At 38.4% G+C, this 26076-nt stretch overlaps 2 protein-coding genes across 4 annotated transcripts in view; both read right to left on the bottom strand.

The window, feature by feature from the left end:
• The window catches only part of cdkl5 (cyclin-dependent kinase-like 5), a 520592-nt gene that overhangs the window by 490955 nt on the left and 3561 nt on the right, over positions 1-26076 (bottom strand). The window lies entirely within an intron of this gene.
• Positions 3993-26076, bottom strand: part of LOC127527659 (uncharacterized) — a 66339-nt gene continuing 44255 nt past the window's right edge. Inside the window, exon 2 of the mRNA XM_051927128.1 lies at positions 3993-5131. Within this exon, the coding sequence (XP_051783088.1) occupies positions 3998-4930 (933 nt within the window). The 5' untranslated portion in view covers positions 4931-5131 and the 3' untranslated portion in view covers positions 3993-3997. The remainder of the gene's footprint in view (positions 5132-26076) is intronic.

Genomic DNA, 26076 nt, shown 5'->3' with positions numbered 1-26076 from the left:
TGTCATTGCCCACGTGAGCATTGAAGTCTCCCAGCAGAACGAGGGAGTCCCCAGAAGGTATGCCCTCTAGCACCCCCTCCAGGGACTCCAAAAAGGGTGGGTACTCCGAACTGCTGTTCGGTGCATACGCACAAACAACAGTTAGGACCCGTCCCCCCACCCGAAGGTGAAGGGAGGCTACCCTCTCGTCCACCGGGGTAAACCCCAATGTACAGGCTCCAAGTTGGGGGGCAATAAGTATACCCACACCTGCTCGGCGCCTCTCACCGGGGGCAACTCCAGAGTGGTAGAGAGTCCAGCCCCTCTCAAGGAGATTGGTTCCAGAGTCCAAGCTGTGCGTCGAGGTGAGCCCGACTATATCTAGCCGGGACCTCTCAACTTCGCGCACTAGCTCAGGCTCCTTCCCCTTCAGAGAGGTGACATTCCACGTCCCAAGAGCCAGTTTCTGTAGCCGAGGATCGGACCGCCAAGGTCCCCGCCTTCGGCCACCACCCAACTCACACTGCACCCGACCTCCTTGGCCCCTCCCATAGGTGGTGAGCCCATGGGAAGGGGGACCCACGTTGCCTCTTCGGGCTGTGCCCGGCCGAGCCCCATGGGTGCAGGCCCGGCCACCAGGCGCTCGCCATCGAGCCCCACCTCCAGGCCTGGCTCCAGAGTGGGGCCCCGGTGACCCGCGTCCGGGCAAGGGAAAACGCCGTCCAAAATGGTTTTTCTTCATAGGAGGTTTGTTTAACCGCTCTTTGTCTCATCCCTCACCTAGGACCAGTTTGCCTTGGGTGGCCCTACCAGGGGCATAAAGCCCCGGACAACAGAGCTCCTAGGATCATTGGGACACGCAAACCCCTCCACCACGATAAGGTGACGGTTAAAGGAGGGGAACATCCTCTTATTAACATTAAAGAGATTAAATAGCAGATGGTCTATGTATCACCTGTTGTATGCCCTAGTTCTACGGCAGCCATTAAAGATTCACTTTGTACTCAATTCTTAAAAGAATCAGGTTGTACAAGAATATTTCCTTGAATGTATATTGATGACAGAAACTCTGAATTATAATTATGCTAAAATGCTTTATAAAACATTGTCTGTGAGAATAATAATTCAGAAACTATCATGTATAGTAATTACAAATTTTGCGAATATTTTCAGCCTTTCAATTCAAATTTACCCAGATTAATAATTGCTGATGGGATGTTTCTCAGCATAGCATATTTGATCAAAAAGTACATTTCTTCTTTATTTTACTACTCACGTGTTGCAGGACATTTCATAGATGATGGATTTAAACTTGCAAATGTATTCACTTTTAGACTTATTAAAATCTGCCTGGTGGAACAGGTGCTTAAAATTCTGATAATTAGGCAGGACCAAATATAACCAAAGAGACTAAAGTTTGCATAAATAAAAAAAATGGTTCAGTATTATTATATGTGCACTATGCAAAAAATGAAAAGAGTTGAACACAACAAGATATGAGCTCTAAAGTTTGTATTGAACTGCACTTTATCTCATAGATACAAAGGTAAAGTGCCTGTGAAAAATTGTAGAAGATAGAGGGGATGGGACATTCTTCAGAGATACAGAGGTAATTACTATAAAATCCCATAATGTGCACTTCAAAGTAGAAAATAAGCATGCTGCGCTTAAAGCAATAAATCTTCTTTAGGAAAAAAAAAAACATGTATTCACATGAATATGGAAAAGATTTCTTTGCAAGGTTAGACAGGTTACAATGTGTGCCATCAGTAACAATTATTTAACATGCCTCATTAGAAGAAGTAAAACCACCAAATTCTGCAATGCATTTGCAAATGTAATCAATAATCTGGGGATCACTATAATTTATGGTTCAAATGGTTTTATAAAAATGTAGCCTCTGTTTTTGCTACACTAACATTTTTAATCAAAAAGACTTTATATTGCATTTCTACATGCACATAAAAATGTAGATTATAGCAGTAAAAGCCTATTAATTAATGCAGACACTACAGTGATATGAAAAAGTTTGGGAAACCCCTCTCAGCCTGCATAATAATTTACTCTACTTTCAACAAAAAAGATAACAGTGGTATGTCTTTAATTTCCTAGAACATCTGAGTACTGGGGTGTTTTCCAAACAAAGATTTTTAGTGAAGCAGTATTTAGTTGTATGAAATTAAATCAAATGTGAAAAACTGGCTGTGCAAAAATGTGGGCACCCTTGTAATTTTGCAGATTTGAATGCATGTAACTGCTCACTACTGATTACTTACAACACCAAATTGGTTGGATTAGCTCGTTAAACCTTGAACTTCATAGACAGGTGTGTACAATCATGAGAAAAGGTATTTAAGGTGGTCAATTGCAAGTTGTGCTTCCCTTTGACTCTCCTCTGAAGAGTGACAGCATGGGATCCTCAAAGCAACTCTTAAAAGATCTGAAAACAAAGATTGTTCAGTATCATGGTTTAGGGGAAGGCTACAAAAAGCTATATCAGAGGTTTAAACTGTCAGTTTCAACTATAAGGAATGTAATCAGGAAATGGAAGGCCACAGGCACAGTTACTGTCAAACCCAGGTCTGGCAGGCCAAGAAAAATACAGAAGCAGCATATGCGCAGGATTGTGAGAATGGTTACAGACAACCCACAGATCACCTTCAAAGACCTGCAAGAACATCTTGCTGCAGATGGTGTATCTGTACATCGTTCTATAATTCAGCACAATTTGCACAAAGAACATCTGTATGGCAGGGTGATGAGAAAGAAGTCCTTTCATCACTCACGCCACAAACAGCCGCTTGTTGTATGAAAATTCTCATTTAGACAAGCCAGATTCATTTCGGAACAAAATGAGACAAAAATTGAGTTATTTGGTCATAACAAAAAGCGCTTTGCATGGCAGAAGAAGAATACCGCATTCCAAGAAAAACATCTCCTACCTACTGTCAAATTTGGTGGAGGTTCCATCATGCTGTGGGGCTGTGTGGCTAGTTCAGGGACTGGGACCCTTGTTAAAGTCGAGGGTCGGATGAATTCAACCCAATATCAACAAATACTTCAGGTTAATGTTCAAGCATCAGTTACAAAGTTGAAGTTACACAGGGGTTCGATATTCCAAGAAGACGACTTCTTCTTCTTTCAGCTGCTCCCGTTAGGGGCTGCCACAGCGGACCATCTTCTTCCATATCTTTCTGTCCTCTGCATCTTGTTCTGTTACACCCATCACCTGCATGTCCTCTCTCACCACATCCATAAACCTTCTCTTAGGCCTTCCTTTTTTTTCTCCTGCCTGACAGCTTTATCCTTAGCATCCTTCTCCCAATGTAATCCCATCTCCACCTTGAATGTATCCATCAGCCCTACTGCAGACTTCACCACAGTCACACTTCCCTCGTACATATCATGTACAACTCTTACATACTTCTCTGCCACTCCCGACTTCCTCATACAATACCACAACTCCTCTCGAGACACCCTGTCATATGCTTTCTCCAGGTCCACAAAGACACAATGCAACTCCTTCTGGCCTTCTCTATACTTCTCCATCAATACCCTCAGAGCAAACATCACATCTGTGGTGCTCTTTCTTGGCATGAAACCATACTGCTGCTCACTATTCATCACCTCACTTCTTAACCTAGCTTCTTTCCCATAACTTCATGCTGTGGCTCATCAATTTTAACCCCCTGTAATTACTACAGTCCTGCAGATCCCCCTTATTGTTAAATATCAGCACCAGTACACTTCTTCTCCACTCCCCAGGCATCCTCTCACTTTCCAAGATTCTATTAAACAATCTGGTTAAAAACTCCACTTCCATCTCTCCTAAACACCTCCATGCTTCCACAGGTATGTCATCTGGACCAACAGCTTTTCCATTCTTCATCCTCTTCATAGCTGTCCTTACTTCCTCCTTGCTAATCCGTTGCAGTTCCTGATTCACTATCTTCACATCATCCAACCTCTTCTCTCTCTCGTTCTCTTCTTTCATAAGCCTCTCAAAGTACTCTTTCCCTCAGCACAACACACACTGCTCGCTTGTGAGTACGTTTCCATCTTTATCCTTTATTACCTTAACCTGCTGCACATCTTTCCCAGCTCGGTCCCTCTGTCCAGCCAATCGGTACAGGTCCTTTTCTCCCTCTTTAGTGTCCAACCTCTCATACAACTCATCATATGCTTTTTCTGTAGCCTTCGCCATGTCTCTCTTCACCTTGCGCCTTATCTCCTTGTAGTCTTGTCTACTTTCTGCATCTCTCTGACTATCCCACTTCTTCTTTGCCATCCTCTTCCTCTGTATACTCTCCTGTACTTCCCCATTCCACCACCAGGTTTCCTTTTCCTCCTTCCTCTGTCCAGATGTCAAGCCAAGCACCATTCTTGCTGTCATCCTTACTACATCTGCTGTAGTTTCCCAACTGTCTGGTACTTCTTCACTACCACCCAGTGCCTGTCTCACCTTCTCCCTAAACTCAACTTTGCAGTCTTCCTTTTTCAACTTCCACCATTTGACCCTTGGCTCTGCCCTTACTCTCTTCCTCTTCTTGATCAACAACGTCATCCTACAGACCACCATCCTATGCTGCTTAACTACACTTTCCCCTGCCACTACTTTGCACTCTTCAATCTCCTTCAGATTGACTCTTCTGCATAGGATGTAATCTACCTGTGTGCATCTTCCTCCACTCTTGTACGTCACCCTATGTTCCGCCCTCTTCTTAAAATACGTATTCACCACAGCCATGTCCATCCTTTTGGCAAAATCCACTATCCTCTGACCTTTTTCATTCCTCTCCTTGACACCATACCTACCCATCACCTCCTCGTCTCCTCTGTTCCCTTCACCAACATGTCCATTGAAATCCACTCCAATCACCACTTTCTGTCCTTTGGGTACACTGTTCATCACTTCATCCAACTCACTCCAAAAATCTTCTTTCTCATCCATTGCACACCCAACTTGCGGGCATATGCACTAACAAAATTCATCATCACACCTCCAATTTCCAGATTCATAATCATTACTCTGTCTGACACTCTTTTCACCTCCAAAACACTTTTGACATACTGTTCCTTCAGAATAACCCCTACTCCATTTCTCCTCCTATCCACACCATGATAGAACAATTTGAATCCACCTCCGATCCACCTGGCCTTACTCCCCTTCCATTTAGTTTCTTGCACGCACAATATATCAACCTTCCTTCTCTCCATCATATCGGCTAACTCTCGCCCCTTACCAGTCATACTGCCAACATTCAAAGTTCCTACCTTCAGTTCCACTCTCTTTACCTTCCTCCTCTCCTCCTGCCTCCGGACACGTCTCCCCCCTCTTCTTCTCCTTCTTCTTTTTCAGCCAACAGTAGCCCAATTTTCGCCAGCACCCTGTTGGCTAACAGTACTGGTGATGGTCGTTGTTAACCCGGGGCTCGACCGATCCGGTATGGAAATTTGTATTGTTGTCCGCATATTAATTTGGCAAAATTTTACACCGGATGCCCTTCCTGACATAACCCTCCCCATTTATCCGGGCTTGGGACCGGCACAAAGAAACACACTGGTTTGTGCATCCCATGTGGCTGTTTTGAATATTCCAATAAGACAATGACCCAAAACACAGTTCAAAATCTACAAAGGTATTCATGCAGAGGGAGAAGTACAATGTTCTGGAATGGCCGTCACAGTCCCCTGACTTGAATATCATTGAAAATCTATAGGATGATTTGAAGCAGGCTGTCCATGCTCAGCAGCCATCAAATTTAACTGAACTGGAGAGATTTTGTATGGAAGAATGGTCAAAAATACCTCCATCCAGAATCCAGACACTCATCAAAGGTTATAGGAGGCGTCCAGAGGCTGTTATATTTGCAAAAGGAGGCTCAACTAAGTATTGATTGTCACACACGTGCGTTTAGGAGGCAGTCAAAAAGCCTAAAGACTCCCTTCCAGCATACAGATCCTCCAGCAGACATCAAGGTCGGCAACAAAACACTGGAAAACACACAATCCTTCCCTTACTTTGGAGGCATAATATCTAGTGATGCTTCTGTGACTGAGGAAATTGCGAGCCATCTCCAGCTAGCGTCCTCTGCATTTGGCCGCCTTCTGTAACCAAAATCTCTTCATAGCACCAATCATGCAGTATGTATATCAAGCAAATCACCATACTAGAACTGTTCCACATCCGCTGCCTCCAGAAGGTTCTGGGCATCACTTGGTAGGACAGGGTTTCACACACTAAAATTCTGGAATGCTGGTCATCAACTAGTATTGAAGCCATGCTGCTCAACCACATCCTCTGCAGGACCAGGCACATTATCCGCATGGATGAGTCTTGTCTTCCCCGGATGGTCCTCTATAGTGAACTCGCTGAAGGATCCCGACCTCAAGGTGGACCAAAAAAACACTAGAAGGACTACTTGAAGTGTTCTCTCAAGGCCTGCTCAATTCCACATATGCAGCTTAAGACACTTGCTGAGGACCACAACACTTTGGAGATGGACAATAAATGTAATAATCAATCACTTTCAACAACAGCGGACAAATCAACAGGAGGAGAGGAGAATGGCAAGACATCACCATTGAAACCAACCCACTGCACTTGGGGGGCATCATGCCCTTGTCCATCATGCCCTTGGTTGTGCCTTTCCTGAACTGGCCTGCTCTTCCACCAGTGTAAACACAGGAGGGGGAGTGACGGAGATGGACAAATGGATGGATGGTGTCATTGTTGGATTGACTGACAGCCATGACTGCATATGTGATATTTCTCATCTCAAAAGAGTTTCCCATACCTGAGGTAAGAGTAGGGTTGTAGCTAACAGTTAGGCAATTTGGAGTTATATTTTTTTACACAAATTCACAGAGCTGTAAAGTTAAACTGACTACTCATCTCATTCCATTATGTAAATGAAAACATAATCAGATCCATTTCCAACAGCATGTATAACTACAAATGGCATTTGATGTTCTCATTGCATCTGATGCAAAGAGTTCCTGCTTAATGTAATGCGTTTACTCTTTATTTTCAAACAAATAAAAATAAAGCTGCTTTTTAGTTGCTTTTGTACAGTTTATGCAGCTAATCATCCATAATCTGGCATTTCTCTCAAGACTCTTGATATTAAATTCATATGAACAGAATTGAAATGGATGGTGTGATGTACAAATAGCAACGCTAAAATTTCCAACAGCATGTATATACAGCAAAGTACTTTGAGGACATTCCTATGTGCTTACAACAAACAAAGATGGGAGTTCAGAACACAGGATATGGCAGAAAGTTTAAGTAGTGCTTTCTATTTGGATAGCACTGATAGCAGTGGAGAGGTGGTATGCGTAAATTCACAAAATGAAGGGACAAAGCAGCTGAGGTAAAGGAAATGAGAAAGACAGTTTTATTTTTGATGATGAGCATAGTTGTTGCTTATGTCCACTGCTGTAAGAAACACTGACTATGGGGTTGGGGACATACTTTTGCTGGTGACATCAGGGGTGCCTTACAATGAGCCCTAAATACACATGTGGAAGTCAGTGCTAATGGCTATAAGGGACTTCAGACTTGGAAGAAGAAATGTTGAAGATGATAGGTTTCTCATGTTTTGTGATGTAGTAGAATTTGATTTGTGTAACACCATGTGAAACAAAAAATGAATAAAGTTAATAACACTTCCAATCTAATACAATAGTGCAAGGATAAAGATCAATTACCATGTTGTTTGAGGCAAATAAAGAGGAAAATATAAGAATGATTCTGAAAGGATGTGCATTACTGAACTGTCTGGTAGGAGACCATTTAGTCAGCGATATGAGAAAGAGAAGAGCCTGACTGTGTAGAAGCATAATGAGAAGATTTGTAAACTTGCCACAGCTGTAAGCAAGGTTTTAGATGTTTCAAGGGAAGCATCAGTAATCAATATATCATTAACTTAAAGGTATTAATAGCATTCAAAAGTACAATATAAAAACATAATAAGCAGTTAAAAACCACAATGCAAAAATGTAATGTATAGGGAAGTACACAATCCATACAATAGAAATAAAATAGCAAATATAAGTGAAAACAAAAAATGCAGCAGTGTCAGATACTAGGGGGCAACTTGGGAGTATACACAGCAGATTTTTAACACATCAAAGTAGCTTTACAAACAAAATGCAGTTAAATTATATAATTGCAAAACAGAATTTTGTAGAGAATTCAGATTCATTTACAATATTGAATTGTCAGCTGAACTCAGAGATTGTTGAAAGTTTGTAAATAAAGGCACATTAATAAAACAGTCAAAAAGAGCAAATGGGTTTTCTATTCAGATGTAAATATCCAGAAAAGCCCTAGAAAGAGAGTTATTAAAAACAGGAATAACAAACTTGGAAGACCATTTCCTAAGAGATGCATAACAGCATTTTGGCACAGTAAGAAGCCAGCACTAGAAAATCCCAAATGTCTACAGGATTTAAATGATGTAAACTTTGTAAATTAGAGTTTTGCAGACTACCTAATAATGGAGAGAAATGTATTTAAGAATCTGGCAAGAAAAGCTATTTTATATTCATACAGTATATACTCATTCATTATGGATACATACACCAATCAGCAACAGCACTAAAACCACCTGGCTAATATTGTGTAGGCCCCCCTTATGCCATCAAAATACTTCTGGCATGTCATAGACGCCATAAGATCTCTGAATGTGTCCTGTGGTAACTGGCACCAAGACGTTAGCGGCAGATCATCTATAGTGCATCCGGAAAGTATTCACAGCGCATCACTTTTTCCACATTTTGTTATGTTACAGCCTTATTCCAAAATGGATTAAATTCATTTTTTTCCTCAGAATTCTACACACAACTCCCCATAATGACAACGTGAAAAAAGTTTACTTGAGATTTTTGCAAATTTTTTAAAAATAAAAAAATTGAGAAAGCACATGTACATAAGTATTCACAGCCTTTGCCATGAAGCTCAAAATTGAGCTCAGGTGCACCCTGTTTCCCCTGCCTCACAAAGATAGGATGTTGGAAATGGAAGTGGACTTTTCAGTGCTTTTGTGGCAACCTCAGGATATTCCACCTTGACTTTAATCCAAAACATATGGAGATTTGAAGTTGTCTCAAACATTCAGTGGTGTGAAAAACTATTTGCCCCCTTCCTGATTTCTTATTCTTTTGCATGTTTGTCACACAAAATGTTTCTGATCATCAAACACATTTAACCATTAGTCAAATATAACACAAGTAAACACAAAATGCAGTTTTCAAATGATGGTTTTTATTATTTAGGGAGAAAAAAAATCCAAACCTACATGGCCCTGTGTGAAAAAGTAATTGCCCCCTTGTTAAAAAATAACCTAACTGTGGTGTATCACACCTGAGTTCAATTTCCGTAGCCACCCCCAGGCCTGATTACTGCCACACCTGTTTCAATCAAGAAATCACTTAAATAGGAGCTGCCTGACACACAGAAGTAGACCAAAAGCACCTCAAAAGCTAGACATCATGCCAAGATCCAAAGAAATTCAGGAACAAATGAGAACAGAAGTAATTGAGATCTATCAGTCTGGTAAAGGTTATAAAGCCATTTCTAAAGCTTTGGGACTCCAGCGAACCACAGTGAGAGCCATTATCCACAAATGGCAAAAACATGGAACAGTGGTGAACCTTCCCAGGAGTGGCCGGCCGACCAAAATTACCCCAAGAGCGCAGAGACGACTCATCCGAGAGGTCACAAAAGAACCCAGGACAACGTCTAAAGAACTGCAGGCCTCACTTGCCACAATTAAGGTCAGTGTTCACGACTCCACCATAAGAAAGAGACTGGGCAAAAACGGCCTGCATGGCAGATTTCCAAGACGCAAACCACTGTTAAGCAAAAAGAACATTTGGGCTCGTCTCAATTTTGCTAAGAAACATCTCAATGATTGCCAAGACTTTTGGGAAAATACCTTGTGGACTGATGAGACAAAAGTTGAACTTTTTGGAAGGCAAATGTCCCGTTACATCTGCCGTAAAAGGAACACAGCATTTCAGAAAAAGAACATCATACCAACAGTAAAATATGGTGGTGGTAGTGTGATGGTCTGGGGTTGTTTTGCTGCTTCAGGACCTGGAAGGCTTGCTGTGGTAGATGGAACCATGAATTCTACTGTCTACCAAAAAATCCTGAAGGAGAATGTCCGGCCATCTGTTCGTCAACTCAAGCTGAAGCGATCTTGGGTGCTGCAACAGGACAATGACCCAAAACACACCAGCAAATCCACCTCTGAATGGCTGAAGAAAAACAAAATGAAGACTTTGGAGTGGCCTAGTCAAAGTCCTGACCTGAATCCAATTGAGATGCTATGGCATGACCTTAAAAAGGCGGTTCATGCTAAAAAACCCTCAAATAAAGCTGAATTACAACAATTTTGCAAAGATGAGTGGGCCAAAATTCCTCCAGAGCGCTGTAAAAGACTCATTGCAAGTTATTGCAAACGCTTGATTGCAGTTATTGCTGCTAAGGGTGGCCCAACCAGTTAGGTTCAGGGTGCAATTACTTTTTCACACAGGGCCATGTAGGTTTGGATTTTTTTTTCTCCCTAAATAATAAAAACCACCATTTACAAACTGCATTTTGTGTTTACTTGTGTTATATTTGACTAATGGTTAAATGTGTTTGATGATCAGAAACATTTTGTGTGACAAACATGCAAAAGAATAAGAAATCAGGAAGGGGGCAAATAGTTTTTCACACCACTGTACTTTTAAGACCACAATCATTTGCAACCTCAAGCAGTTGATCTTCTTCAAGCACAGACAAAGTTGATTCACCTCGCTTATTCACAAATGGGTCACAGATCCATTCCTTCCCATTTGGGGGTCTTTTGTGGTTGGGAATAATGCTCAAACTCTATTGAAAGCTGATACAGGTGATCATACACCAGCTGGGAGAAAGAAGGCCCTGGCTTGGTATCTTTAACAACCTCTGCCAACGTTTGAAACATATCAAAAATCCCAATGTTCTCTCATCAGCCCCATAAATCAAGTTTGGCTTTGAATGCAGCCACTTCATCTGCCAATTTGAACAATGAGTATCTTCAGCCTCTGCCCCACGTGATGCTGCTCCACTGCTGCCTCAGATTTTCCTTCCATTGCTCCTCCAGCACTCCTCTCCAGCCTGGTTGGATACTGAGTCTGCAGAGTGGGTAAAGGTGGGGTGCCCAAGTGCCTGAATGCCAGTTCATATTGTGAGGTTTCTGAACTCTTTTTGGAGTGCCACATTAATAGAAATGTTTCTTGAACGAACATCACTGAACCACATAAAAACTGTCTTCAAATGCAGCAGTTCGCATACGTTTGCAACCCGAGATTTTTCTTCTTTTTTTGCATATAACAAAGACATAGGCATTGTATTTGTCATTCCAACAGATTGCCCATCACAAACATTAACACTGTTATCGTTTTTTTCGTCTCTGCCATTTCTATAGGAGAGTGACAATGAGTTAAATTCCAGTTGATGTTTTTCAAATGTTGATGAGCAATAAGCAAAAGGTATCACTGAAAACCACAGAAAACAAAAACAGCAAAAAACCAGTACGAGGAAAGGTCAAAGAACGAAAAATTTTTTACAATGTTTCTGTTTGGGAATCGTTGTGTAAATATGCAAAACTGAGCTGCGACCACAGAACTAACTGCTCTGTGGATGATTCATTTAAGCATTTCAAGGTCATTTCCTTGTAATAAAAGTATCTGCTGAATGTACTTCGTAGTAACGAGATTTCTATAGACTCGTGTCATATGGGGAAACTGTCGGGACCATAAAAATACTTCATTGTAATACTCTCTCACCTCAGTCTCTCTCCTCTCTCTGCGCCGCTGGAAAGCCCTGCCTGCCTAGCGTTCTAAAAAGTGTCCTCAGTGAAGGGGGCAGCCATTTTGCTGTAGCCTTTCACTGAGTGAGTCTCCATTGCCAGCAGTTCTCTCGTGGCTCGGCTGTCAGACGGCCGTGGCCCGCTAGGCCACCTTCTACCATTGCTTCATTAGACAAGGGTCAGCAAGGGTTTTCTGACTGGCATGTGGCTATGCAGCCCAATTACACCAAGCTGTGATGCACTGTGTGTTCTGACACCTGTCTTTCATGGCCAGCGTTACACTTTTCAGCAATTTGTGCTACAGTAGCTCTTCTGTGGGATTGGACCACACAGGCTAGCATTCACTCCCCGTGCACATCAGTGAGCACGCTGGGAGTTGGAGTTTGAAGACTCAGCCCTGTTGGGTTCCATGGGTACCGCCAGGGGGTTCTGTGGGGACTGCATAGCCCTACTTCATGGAGCTTCCAACTCACCCGGAAAGTACTTCTGGACTATGCTAACGTCCCACTGGAAGTACTCTCAGGTGCAACATAAAAGACGCCTGCTGCCTTCATTCGGGAGCCAAGAGTCGGGAGGAAGGAGGAAAAAGCTTGCCAGGAGGAGGGGGGAGGCAGAGACATGCTGAAGAGAGAAAGGAGTAGAAGAAGAAGAAGAAGAAGAAGAAGGCAAAAATGTGTTGTGTGCTTTTTGTACTGTGCTTCTGCTACATTGTTTGTACTTGTGGATGTGGTGGGAAACACTTACAAAGGAAGTATTTCCCATGAATCTCTCTATTCATTTAATACAGGTATCTGAGCCTGTCTGTGTTTGGTTTGGGGAGCTGAAGCACCCTGTACAGTCCACAAAATATATATATATATATATAAATCCCAGTCCTGGGAGACCCCTCTGGTTGGAAGTTTTTGTTTTACTAGTCTCCCAGTCAGTGAATCTAATTGATTTTGTTGTTTAAGTAGCTGGTCTTTCATCTGTTATTCTGCATTTTAAAAACAGCAGTACTGTGAGATTTACTTTCAAAAGAAACTCAAAAAAAACATATTTTTACAATAGACTTAAGTTTTTGTCATTTTTGATTTTCCTATTAACTCAACTCTTTTCTGTGGAGTTTGCCCCCCTAATTGAATCCTAAGAATGACACCAAACATTAACTGGAGTTGACACTAATCAATTATTTAAATTATTTCATGTTTAGTTTACATTTTGAAACATTGAAATTTGTGTTAGAATATTTATTTCAAAGCCTACTGTGGTACAATCACATCCATGAGCAGGCAGATGCACACTTGGAAATCACATCACTAATTACTAATAACTTAGTAGCTATTTTGTCGAGATCAATACAGAAGCTATGGCTTCCAAACAATGCTGCACATCTAACAAAATCTTCACCAAAAATACTACTGTAAGTCTCAAAATGAGCTCTTCTTGCTTATTTCAATTTCAGTGATGTTTTTCCATTGGTGACTTTACAAAAAGTACAGTAATTATACAGCCATTCTTCTGCCACTTTAAGTATATCGTTCAGCAAGCAGTTTTATATTAGCAGGCAGGCAGGCAGGCAGGCAGGCAGGCAGGCAGGCAGGCAGACAGACAGACAGACAGACAGACAGACAGACAGACAGACAGACAGACAGATAGATAGATAGATAGATAGATAGATAGATAGATAGATAGATAGATAGATAGATAGATAGATAGATGGATAGATAGATAGATGGCTTAACAGACATAAAGGTTATGCATACGGAGAGCAGAGATTGTTTGAGTATAGAATCCAGCAATAATGTTCAGAATCTCTTACAGCTTGCTGACATTCTCTTCCAGAAGACCTTTAAAAGAGTTCTGCTGCAGTCCTGCCGCAATGACAGAAGCTTGGCCGATTTCTTCAGAATCAACACTAATGAGTTAGGGTCAGACTGTGGTGATGTTTTATACATAATAAAATTTAGTTTTGAATACATTTGAGATGTGCAATTCAAAGGTCATGCTATTATAAATATGAGTCAATGGCTGATGATCACAAAGAATAATGATTTTTAAGAACACTTAGCAAAAAAGAATAACACTTTATGAGTTAGTCAGGTGATTACATGTGAAGTAGTTTAATTTAGGTAGTACTGAGATGGAGGAAGTTGACTGATATTCAGGCACAGAAAATCAGTGAAGCAGGCAGTTATCGTTTCTTTGGCAGATGTGCATATGGTAGTGATTTTGACATAAATCTTGGCATACTCAGCATATGAGAAGGACATGAGATCATGATGGCAAATTAAAAAGCCCAGTAAAAGAGTCCAGCTATTTAAAAGACTTTGAACAAGAGCAGACATTTGAGAGTAGAGAGTTTGCAAAGACCTTGACTTACTCTCCAAGATAACTGACTGTACTGTATGTGGCATTAGAAGCAACACTCGTAATGATGTTCTTAGTCCAGCATTATACTACATTTTCCTTAGCTGGGTGATGCGGTTGTAAGTGTCAAAAGCAGCACGTAAGGAAGATGTCTAGTTAAATTAAAAAAATCTTACAGAAATCTATAGGATTTCAACAAAAAATTAGCACAAGTAGTATTGTTGTTTTTTTGAGAGCAAATAGATTTGTTTGTGGTTAAACCAAAGAATGTTATTTCCATTCTACTTGTGTTCTACTGTTGACGCCTGAAAATGTCAGCAGTACCAAGTAAAGTCTAGGGACCTTTGGATGAGATCTTAAGTTTCTTTGGGGCATTATGTTGATCTATAGCAGTGTTTCTCAACCACTGGTTCATGATCCACTTTTGGTTTGAGGGCTACCATTGGTGGTTCTTACATTAATCTTTACATTTGCATGCTCATTTCATCAAGGGGAACCACCGCATCCCCCACTCTTACATTCAGGCTCATCTCACCAATGGGCACCCATTGCTCAAACCCCGTGCTCTTTTATTCGCATGCATTTCTCCAAGGAGACTCCCAAAACCCCTAGTCTTACATTTACACTCTTTCACCACTCGGTTTATGGATCATCAATAAACATGACAAAGTAAAACTGTGTTGTGAGACAGTAAAGGTTAAAAACGCTACTCTATAGCTGATTTTGAAAAATTACCATATATAGGAATAGTTACTGTGTCTTAAATTTTCTTCATTTATGTATATTTGACAAGTGTTTTGCATTCCACAGTAAACATTTTTCTAACATTTTAAGTGAAAATATCTTCCAAACTGTTTTTTTAGTTACTAAAAACATTTAATGAGCTTAGGAATTAGAGCATATTGGCGTGCTCAGGAGTCAGGTCTGTGAAGAGTCTGTTAAAGAACATCTGCTTTGACAACACTGATGTTACAGATATTCCCAGACAGTCTCTCGCCAAAGTTAAATCCATCTCTGATTGCAACTTGCAGTTTATGAATGACATATGTTACGGAAGATCAATTCAGAGGAGAAGAGAAACTGCCACTATGTTTCATTAGTTATCATGAACACAGTGCAAACACTTTGCGTGTAATTTCTGTACAGGAGTTAGCTTTTTAAGAATATTGTCAGCTGCATTTTTGCTTGGGAAATATTATGTCTGTAGTACTGCTATTTTCATTTATCAGTCCACATCTGTGTAGGGACACATTATTTTGATGTAGCTTTCAACTGTTAGAGTAATCTAAATGTCATGTATGAGTTTAGACATGTGGCTAGATAGGTCTTTCCGGTAAAATGTTTTTGACAGTGTCTTTAGGTAGAATGTGGTACCCTGGCTCAACATAACTGATCAGAGTATAATTGCTGAAAGCATTTGCTGTCATCTATGTTAATATGTAACAACTGTAGTTTAATCATTGTACCCTCTGTGTTATTTCCTCAGACCAGCAGTTTTTTTCCAATTGTTTAGCCAATAGATTTCAGAAATCTGACATCAATGTTTGTTTTGTATGTGGTAATGCATTGTAGATGTGCTGCTTAAATATTTCATAGTATTGAACTTTACCACTCTTTAGCTCAAAATTCTCTCAAACCAAACTTTGTCTATTTTTCTTCATTTCTGAATGATACTTCTTCTGGATGCAAAGTGATCTTATGTTCAACAGCAGCTTAAATACTGCCTACAACTGTTGATTTAAATGAAAATGTCATAAAATAGGTGTTTTTACAGTACAAAAAGGCAGCTAGATTTTCAAACCTCAAAGTAAAACTTGTCTTATAATCAATACAATTAATCAAATTAAATTTTTCCACTTTCAACTTCATCAACATTACACCTAGTGTTTTTAACCCCCAAAAATCGAGAGTTTTAAAAACACTCTGCAGATCCTTGCACTTCTGAAAATGCTAGCTCGAAATTTCAATGTCGATGGGCAAAAATGCACACTTCGAAAAACACAGACTCTAATTAAACAATCTGATTTGCTCTTGCTTATTCTGTAGCCCTTCCCTGATTGTGACCTGCTCATTACAATGTTTCATTCCCTGACTGGTCACCCTTCACAGAGGAAAATCATATTTCCTCATAGCAAACATAGAAGAATTGTTTTTATGGCACTTTTGTTTTTTGCACTCTGAATGCTATGCACATGCACAAAGGACAAATAATTTACCATTCACTAGAGTTTTATGATAAATCCCCTGGCTGGTGCCATTACGATCCCTTCAAGGATGTTTCCACCTATGCGCAAAAGCACATTGTAGGCAAACATCTATATCATATGCGATTTTTTAATGTTTTTTAGTGTGGATGGAGATATTTTGATAAATGATGAGAAAATACTAGCGTGGATGGAGATCACTTATTTTTAGAAATACCATTTTTTAAATGAAAACATAGTAATGTTGATATACTGTAGCCTAATCATAATTCTGGCTGAAATCCTATTGAAAGCAGATTACTTAGTGTGAATTTCAATGCAGTTTTCCCTACATTTGTCATATTCACAGGTTTTTCTTTTATTCTTCAGTAGTTTTAAATCATGCATTTACAGAAATGTACTTACAACAAAACACTACATAAAATCTATCAATCTATGTATAAATCATATTAAACATAGGCAGAGACATTGTGCACATCCACTTTCTGATGTACTGAGTGTTTTGGGATAAAGGTAATAGGCCTACTTTATATTTATACATGGATAGGTTCAAGAATTGGCCAAAAGATGGCAAATGGAATTGTGTATAAGGATATCACAAATCTGAAAAAGCAATATGAACTCCAAACACTATGTTCACTAAAATGCTGTAGACACATTAAGTGCAGTGAGATTCTATTAAGCAAATGTGAGAAAGCCCTAAGCATAGAGATTCACAGTAGGGATATCTAAGTGCTTTGCACTGACATCAGTATTTGGCGATTCCAGATATCTACAACCATTAGAAAACAATACTACATTTTAGCATCATGTCTCTTATGATTACACCTGACTGAGATGTGTCTTCAAGAAGAAAAGTAAAAAAGCCTTCCACTTGTCAAACGAGAGAATACAGCACTAAGATATAGAGTAAGATCTATGTCAATGTCTCTAGAAAAGACAGAATGAGGATGAGTAGCCTGAGAGAATGAAGATGAGCAGCCTGAGAAACAATGAAGCAGAACACACAGAAAAGTGAGTAAGTTATGCTACCTGATGAAAGGAGCTCATCTTTGATGTTAACATTCTGCATCCTCACTGTGGTGACAAATAATAAGATAACTAGAATAATGTTCATTGTCTGGGCCAACATTATGAACTACTGTTATGCTAAAGTATAGTGAAACTCCATAGTACTAAAAAAAAATACATAAAAATATCCAGCACCCTGCCCAGGATTGGTTCCTGCCTTGTGCCCTGTGTTGGCTGGGATTGGCTCCAGCAGACCCCTGTGACCCTGTGTTTGGATTCAGCGGGTTGGAAAATGGATGGATGGATACTGTAACCTCCCTTTATGAAGAAAGAAAAACATACAGCTTTTATGAAGAGCTGCAGTTTGAGACTTTATAATTAAACAACCCTTTATAGAACTTAAAGAATTCGCAATAATCACATATTCAGCCTATAATCATTAGCATTGTAGTTCTGGCTTCTATTGAGTCAGGCTAATTATGACACAAAATAAACAACTAAACATGGAAAATGCTGAAATGTAATGTAAACTAAAATGAACAGCAGTAACACAAAAGAAAAAAAATTGTTGCACTAAGTTATCAGGTGTTATAAACATTTAAATTCATAAAACAATAACAAAAATAATACAATCTTTAAACAATAACACTCTAATTTAATTAAAATGGTAACAATTCAAAATTATGAATAAAGGTTGTCTTTTTAATTTGAAGAAATATACTGTATCTTTGTTAAAAAATACAAAAAAACACACTTCCATTACAAGTGAATGAACTGTACATGAATACAACAAAGCTGGTTGATATAATCACTGTTTTATTGTAGACAATGTTTTTATATATTGTGCATATGTTGTTCTTCCAAACTAATTTTAAAACTAAATCCACTATATATCAAAATCTACTGCATATTTAAAACAATATAAATAAAAGCGTTCAATCAAAATGACAGCTTTTAATTGCTTAACTCAATATAAAAATGGGTATTTTTAAATAATATAAAAATGTTCAAAAAATGTTTTTTAGTGCAGCCAAACAAATTTAACAAATTATAAAACTCTTAAATCTGGCACGAAATTAAAACAAAAAAGAGATATTCCTATTTCTGAAAGCATTAATGAAATATATGTAATATATCATTAAATGACTTTAAAAATAAAAAGTGTGTCTATTCATCTTCAGTGTCACAACTTAACTCTCGGCAGAGGACAAAGACAGGAAATACATATTAACAATAAGACAACAGTTGCTTTTAAATTATGTTTGGATCTGGAATAAATGATAACACATCAGAGAGGCTGCAGATGCAACTTAATCTTCAATCAATCTCAGCTAACCTGAGGACATCAAATGCACACTCGTGCTCTGCCTGCACATGCCCCAAGTACGGTAAATTTTGTGATTACAAAGTTGCCTTCCAAGACAATTTCTAAGCATCTACAGAAATGTGTTTTATACTGCAATCTGTGACCATTTTCTTTCAACATTAACCATATTTTTATGATCTGGGAGGATCAACACACTACAAAGATTTTCTATCAATCTTGCAGTTTTTCCTCAAAAAGTCTACTTTACTGAAGACCACAATTTTACTAAAACATGTACTATTCACTGATGAGGACCTTAGCGAATTCTGGTATCATACATCATTGCCTGGTGACTATCACATTTTCACATTTTTAGATTTTTATATTAACAAAAATAAAAACATGTCAAAACACTGTACTAACGCTACAAAATTTCCAAAATCCCTCATACAACATCAGCTTCTTATTGTTTGATATTGCAGTTCTCTCTTTTAGATCAGTCCTACCACTAGTGATTTATCACCTATTTCATTTCAAGATAAAAAATATAATAAAAGAGAATGTTCTCAGTGTAATAGTCATCTTCATCCCACTCCTTTACTTGGAATCATAATGCAGTTTTATAGAAAACAAATCTACTGTATTCAATTGCAATCTCACACAGCAGGACTACAGTAGGCAGAATGCGCTCACTCAGGACTGTTATTTTAGGCAACAAACAATCTGAAGCAATGAGGATTGGGAATCCTTTTCCTAGTTGTATTTCAACCCTTTGCTTCTAAAAGAAAAGCGGGTAGACATTTGTCAAAGTTTGAAAGGAAAACGTGATTCCACACCATGCTTTTGCAAAAAAGCTCTAGTGCTCTGATTAGCCATTACTAGAAACAAATGGAGCTTTTAGCCCTTTTTAATCAATTATTTAAATTGAATACTTTTCTATTTTTTCTACTTTACTTTGTCGCTGAATATCAGTCCTTACTGACTGAATATATAAAATACTATTTTACTACTTTGGTGGGGGTGGTTTTGAGATAGCCCAATGCCCAGATTTACACTCAAAGACTCATCCAGAATTCAACAAAATGCAACAGCAGTCAGTTTTATTCAAAGCAGATACTGTATAGGGCATCCAGGAAGGGAATAACAGAACAGAGTAAAAAAAGAGGAATAAAGACAATGAAAATGAAGACTGTACTCCTTTAGTACCTTACTGTACACATATGTTCAATTCCTTCCTCCCTCTAGCCTTACTCCAATACTCCAGTGTTTCCTCCTCCTATTCCTCCTGCTCCTCTTTCATATAACCAAATGAGCTCTTTCTTATCCTCCCTTTCACTATCACATCTGCCCTGCCAAGATGTACTTATTGGACTGTCCATACACCAGAAGCCTCCCCTGGCAGCCTCAGATGCCTCTGTCAACACAACAGGCTCATTATTATAAAAGGAGTGGGTTTATGGGAAAGAGCTTGTACCACAGCCACCATCTCTTGCCCCTTGGTAGTCTTCTATTATTATGTGAAGCCATCTAGGGAATATTCTCCACAACCATCCAAACAGGGCAAAAAATACCTTACAGTCTGGTCTGCTGTCCAGCTCTCTTTCACAATGCTTCATTTTTCCGATAATGTTCACCATCTCACTATCTACTATTTCTTTTTCTTCCCTTAAAAATACACCCCATCTGTAATGGCCCTCTGATTTTTTACACCCTAAAAGATATTGAGAGGCAGCTTTCTTCCTGCTTAGTCTCACATTCCTGAACTCTCATTTTTTGCAATGAGTACTTTAGAATTGGGGGTTGCGGCATATAATAATTCTCTTCCTCTTCTCCAATTGTATCATATGGTTTGCTTCTTAACTCCTGCCAAAAACAGTCTCCACAATTGATGCTATTCTAACTAGGAGCAAGTAAAGACAGGGCAGTAGAAGGCCCATCAATCTTCCATCTGCTCTTCTGTTATCATGAAAAAATATGCTAAAAAATATCTGTATGGTCTCCAAAAATCCTGACTATCAACACGTTCAGGTTAAACTTGCAGAATTTTATATCTTAACTCACAAAATCATTCTTACAGAACTTTTCCTACTCCTATGCACTCTTAACATTCCTGGCACCTTTATCTACAAATTCTGGAATTGTCCTCCTGTTGCTTCTTTTTGGTCTTTGGTCTCTCACTCTTTTCTGAGTTTCTTGCTTCCAAAATTCCTGTGGTACCTCAAAACTTCCTTGTGTTAAATCTTTGCTATCTCTTCAATCTATACAACATAAACTTTTCTTAACAAGCTGTATAACAGCAAACCAGACTATACCTCTTCATGAAAGTCACTCAATTCATTTCTTCCTAACTTCCAAAAATCCCCATTTTATAATTAGGTTATTTTGGATCTCTCAGCATTCTGGGTGTCCAGTTTATCCAGTGCTACTAGTCAATAGAAAGCTCAGCTGAGAAGGGACTGGATGGCTCTCAATCAGTGAATTTTTTCCCCTCCATCTATCCATTATCGAACCCGCTATATCCTAACTATTCAGAGGACTGTGTGGGGTGGTGGAATGGATGTCATATGAGGTAGGGCTCTTTTTATAATTTCTGATTTATGCTCCATCAGATATGTATGTAATTTCACTGTCTATTTTTCTAATAAAAATTTAACTACTAAACTATTACTTCAATTTTTAGGAGATCAACTTTATTTTTGCAGAGCCACATTATTTTTGATGGACATAAAGGGTTATTGAAAAGGCAATCTACAATGGACTGGTGCCCTGACCAGGGTATACACTCCAGTCCTCACAATCCTGAACAGGTCTGACAGTATTTATTATGTTATGTCATGTTGTTTATGGCAATAGGATTTTATTGTTTTTAAAGTTTAAAGCAGGCTAAACAATATTATTGAATCAGCTGGCAGTATAAAGGAAAATACTGGGAATGTCCCAAAACAAGTGAATATTAGATCATTAGTTAAAAACTAAAAAAAAATTAATAATAAAAAAAATACCAAATAAAGAATAAAGTAACTGTCAACTGGTAAATTTGTCCATTGGAGCCATGTCCATGTATTTTGTCTGAGCACCCACGTTGTGACATGTCAATCAGACCTAACATGCTGGTACAGTCTTAGCTCTACAACTGACGACTCTGTTGTGCAGTGTGAGTAGAAAATTTCAGACTGCATGCCTGGCATTGCAAGGATCATTGCTGATTTCCTGCAATGACCATGAACAAAAGCCAATTCACTAGGAAAAACAGGAATTGATCTATTGCAGAAATGATTTGCTCATGAGAAATTGTGTATATCATGTTAAAGAGTAAGCAGCTCCAGTGACCTAATAATATTATTACTTATTATTTGACAGTCACCTTTATCCAAGGTGACATACAACATTGGACACAGAATAAGCTACATGTTTTGGTTTTCTAATTGGAGCACAGGCAGGTGAAGTGACTTGATCATGGTCACACAGAGTCCTAGGTACAAATTCTTAATCACTATACCACACTACCTGCCAATAATATTAACCTTTGTTAAAATAAAATGCATATATATTGTATATAGAGGAGCACTTAGTTTGTTACATAGCACGTCTGATACATCAGATTAACCAACAGCACTATAACTGATGCCCATTGTTTTGCAAAATGTCCTGGGCAAAGCAGGGTAACACAGCTAGTAAACAATAAAGTAACTATAAAAAGAAAACAATCAGAAAAACACCTAATACGAAAAACTAACTTAAAATAACACATTACTAAATAAAACAGAATGCAAAAATGAACATGAAAATAAACAAGCAATACCTTAGAAACCAAAGTAGAAACCAATTCCAATCATTCAAGGTAAGTAAATCAGCAAAGGGTGGAAAGGCCAAAAATAACTTTCAAACTATATATATACACTGGGGCTCTTCAATAAATTTAAAATAGGTCTCAAATCTTTCACATGAGGAAAATAAACCAAAAAAAAAACAAAAGCTAGTTTATTAAAAAAGGAGGAAACCTCCAAAAGAAGAACTCTACCTTCAAAATAACTTTCCTACTGAGAGTTAAGTCCAAAACCCAAGAGAGGGGCAATCATTAGGAAAGAAGGAAAAGGACAGAGAGAAGAAAACACACACTGCCCCAATGACAGTCCACCAGTGTAACTGGGAAGTACAAAATTAATTGGGGCAAAAATGGAACACAAAAAATAACAAAGAAGTTAACAAAAACAAGTAGAACAATTGTGAAATAGAAGAAAAATGATAGAAGACAATTAAGAATGACTCTAAAAACAATAATTAACAAATTATCAGTAAATTATCAAAAAAATATAAAACATCATCAACGCCAGGGTCCAAGCCCGAGCAAACCCCTAACAGTTATGTTATTTAGGTGATGGCAGTTTTTTTTTTTTTTTTTTAACAAAGGCACCATTTACTCCAGCTCAGATAATGCTAATTTATATAAAAAAACTAACTTAGAAAATTAAATAAATCATTGTTTCTAAAAATATATCAGCATATAAAAAGTAAGGGAGCCACATGGGACAGGCTGAACAAGCCAAACAGAGGTAAGATAATTTACACATTCCATTCTATAAACAATGTAGCAGTAACAAATATGATTAGATTTTAAACATACCAGTGAATTATACAGCTAACTCATATTTCCATAAAGTATGAATATGGATTAATGTAATCAGCTGTATTCACAATAAATTAATTTAACCTCTACAGAGACTTTGTCTAAGTAAACAAAAATAGCACTCACTAATAACTGTAACCCCCAGGCATTCTAGTACTCTCAGCATGTAGAATGCTTGGAAAAGTTATTGATGGGTTTTTTAGAACCATTCCTATGTGTGTGTGAAATGGCTGATGCCATTGATATTACCCCTATGCAAGGATGCTACTTACTGACCATACAGTATGTCTGCCTTCACCATATTTGTCTACTCTAAACTGGTCCCGAAACTTAAAAAGTCTAGGTTTATGCAACTCCATTTGTAATGGTATACTGGGTTTCCTAAACGGCAGATCACAAGGTTCCAATGACAGGCAACACAATTTCACCCAATAAAAATTTTCATTAAGTCTCTCCCTAAAATTACCGAACTTACCCCCATGATTGTACAGCACTCTTGCTTTTTGGACTAATGTAATGCAATATTTTGGACACAGCTATACATTACATTGCAAAGCTCCCTGAAATGGGGGGGTGTGGCACAGCGGCACAGTTGTAGTGCAGCCACCTCACAGTAATTCACATCCTGGGTCCTCTTCATGGAGTCTGCATATTCTCCCCATGTCTTCTCAGTCTAACGACATGCAGGCAGGGTGGATGGGCAAGGCTAAATTGTCCCGTGTGTGTGTGTGTGTGTGTGTGTGTGTGTGTGTGTGTGTGGTGTGTATGTGAGTGTGTTCACCCTGCAATGGACTGGCACCCTGTTTACGGGATTGTTCCTGCTTATGGCCCTATGCTTGCAGGGCAGGCTCCAACCCCCTGTGACTCTGCTCAGGATTAAGCAGTCTTAGAAAATGGTATGGTATAATAAGTTAGCTCCTTCAAATGAACAGTAACATAAAGATCTACATACCAAAAATATACGGTATTACTTAAGTTTAGGTAATCCTTATAAAAAGCTCCTTTATGGTCTCCATGTTATTAAACATATGACCATTCTTTTTAGCATTATATAAAACAATGAAAAATAACAATAACATGTTTTCCAGACTTTTATGTTTAATGGTAACTTTTTATTATTAACTGTATAGTCAATAAAATGTTTATGCATATAATAATATGTATTAACATTTAGTGTATTTGTTAACATTTAATGTTTGTACACACGTTTAATACCTGGATTCTAACGGATAAAGCAAGACAAAATATCAATACATTGTGTTATATAACAAATAGATACAATCGAGTAGCAGAACCCATATAATACACTACACCCAAACAGACAAAAACTGATCACAGATGGAACTGTATTTCATTTTTCACATACGGAATACAAAAAATAATGCGGTTAATTAATACTAAGATATGTACAAGATGCATTCTTACACTGTATTTTCTGCTTCCACACAGGACTATGAATCACATTTGGTGATTAATTCATATATCTCTGCAGCCAGAGATGTTATCTCTTCTTCAATCTACAGCCTGTTGCCAGAAATATCTTACAGCAGGAGCTGGATGAATGTTAAACCACGCAAATGCTTCAGCAGCCCACCATTAACGCAAGCAAATAGTTTGACAGAATCAAAAAAACACATAAAAAACAGAACAGATAAGCAACCCACATAAAAGCACGTCATTCTGTTAACTCTTTTAGGCAAAACACTGAACATATTGGACCAGATTAATAAGTGTTCTAAATGCTTAAATATATCAGAAAAAAAGTTTTTTGAATCAAATTATTTTCTAAACTGGTCTTGTAAAGTTAGCTTTGACAACCATTTACCCAATTTCTGATCAATTTATTAAAATCAAGGTCATGGGGAGAAGATGCCTGTCCCTGCAACACTAAGCACACAACTCTGGATGGGAGTGCAGTCCATTATAGGGCCAACTCATGCATACACTCTTACTCGCACCGGGCCAATTTAGAATTAACAGCTACCCTTTGGGGTGTGGGGAAAAACTTAAGAACCAGGAGAAAAACACAGGCTTGGACAGAATATGAAAACTCCTTATAGAAAATACACTAACATACTTTTCTAAATCTCAGCAATTTAGATTTAGGACTTCAATCAAATACTACATCTACATCTCAAACCTTTCAAATTTATGTAAAATTTTATGTCACTTCAGGTTGATGAACCTGTATAAGGTGATTTTGTTAATCTTTTCTAGTGTGTCTGCCACTTCACTGGAGCTGAACTAATTTCTTGTTTTTTTTTACGGTAATTCACATTCAGAAATGCTTTGAATTAATACATTTGCCTCTCTAAGAAATATGTGCAGATTTGCCTTTTTGTTTAGCATTTTGAGTTCATGCCCCCACTCACGCTCTTCCGTTTACAGCTGGTTCATGCTTGGAACCATTTAGAAGAGCATTAAGTGGTTAGATTTAAATGATGCACAACTACTGTGACTACTGATCCTAAGTACAGCACATTGTCATTCACACCTGTGTCTCTGCAACAACAAAATTTATTTTTAGACAGAGAAATGTGGCAGAAATTAAGAACTACCTGGGACAATAAATGTTACAAACAACAAGAATTAATATGCCTATAAAAAGAAAAAGCACACATTGCAATCTAGCATAAATAAATAAATAAATAACCTTTGGAAGTGGAAAGGCAAGAGGTCAAGGTGCTCATTTATCAGAAAGGCAAAAGGCATAGCTAGTAATTAAAAGTTATCAGTCACTGTGGCCTTTTA

The sequence above is a fragment of the Erpetoichthys calabaricus genome, chromosome 4 (genome assembly GCF_900747795.2).
Source record: "Erpetoichthys calabaricus chromosome 4, fErpCal1.3, whole genome shotgun sequence".
NCBI classification, from domain to species: Eukaryota; Metazoa; Chordata; class Cladistia; order Polypteriformes; family Polypteridae; genus Erpetoichthys; species Erpetoichthys calabaricus.
The sequence above is the reverse complement of the archived record's forward strand: the minus strand, read 5'-3'. Positions and strand labels throughout refer to the sequence as shown.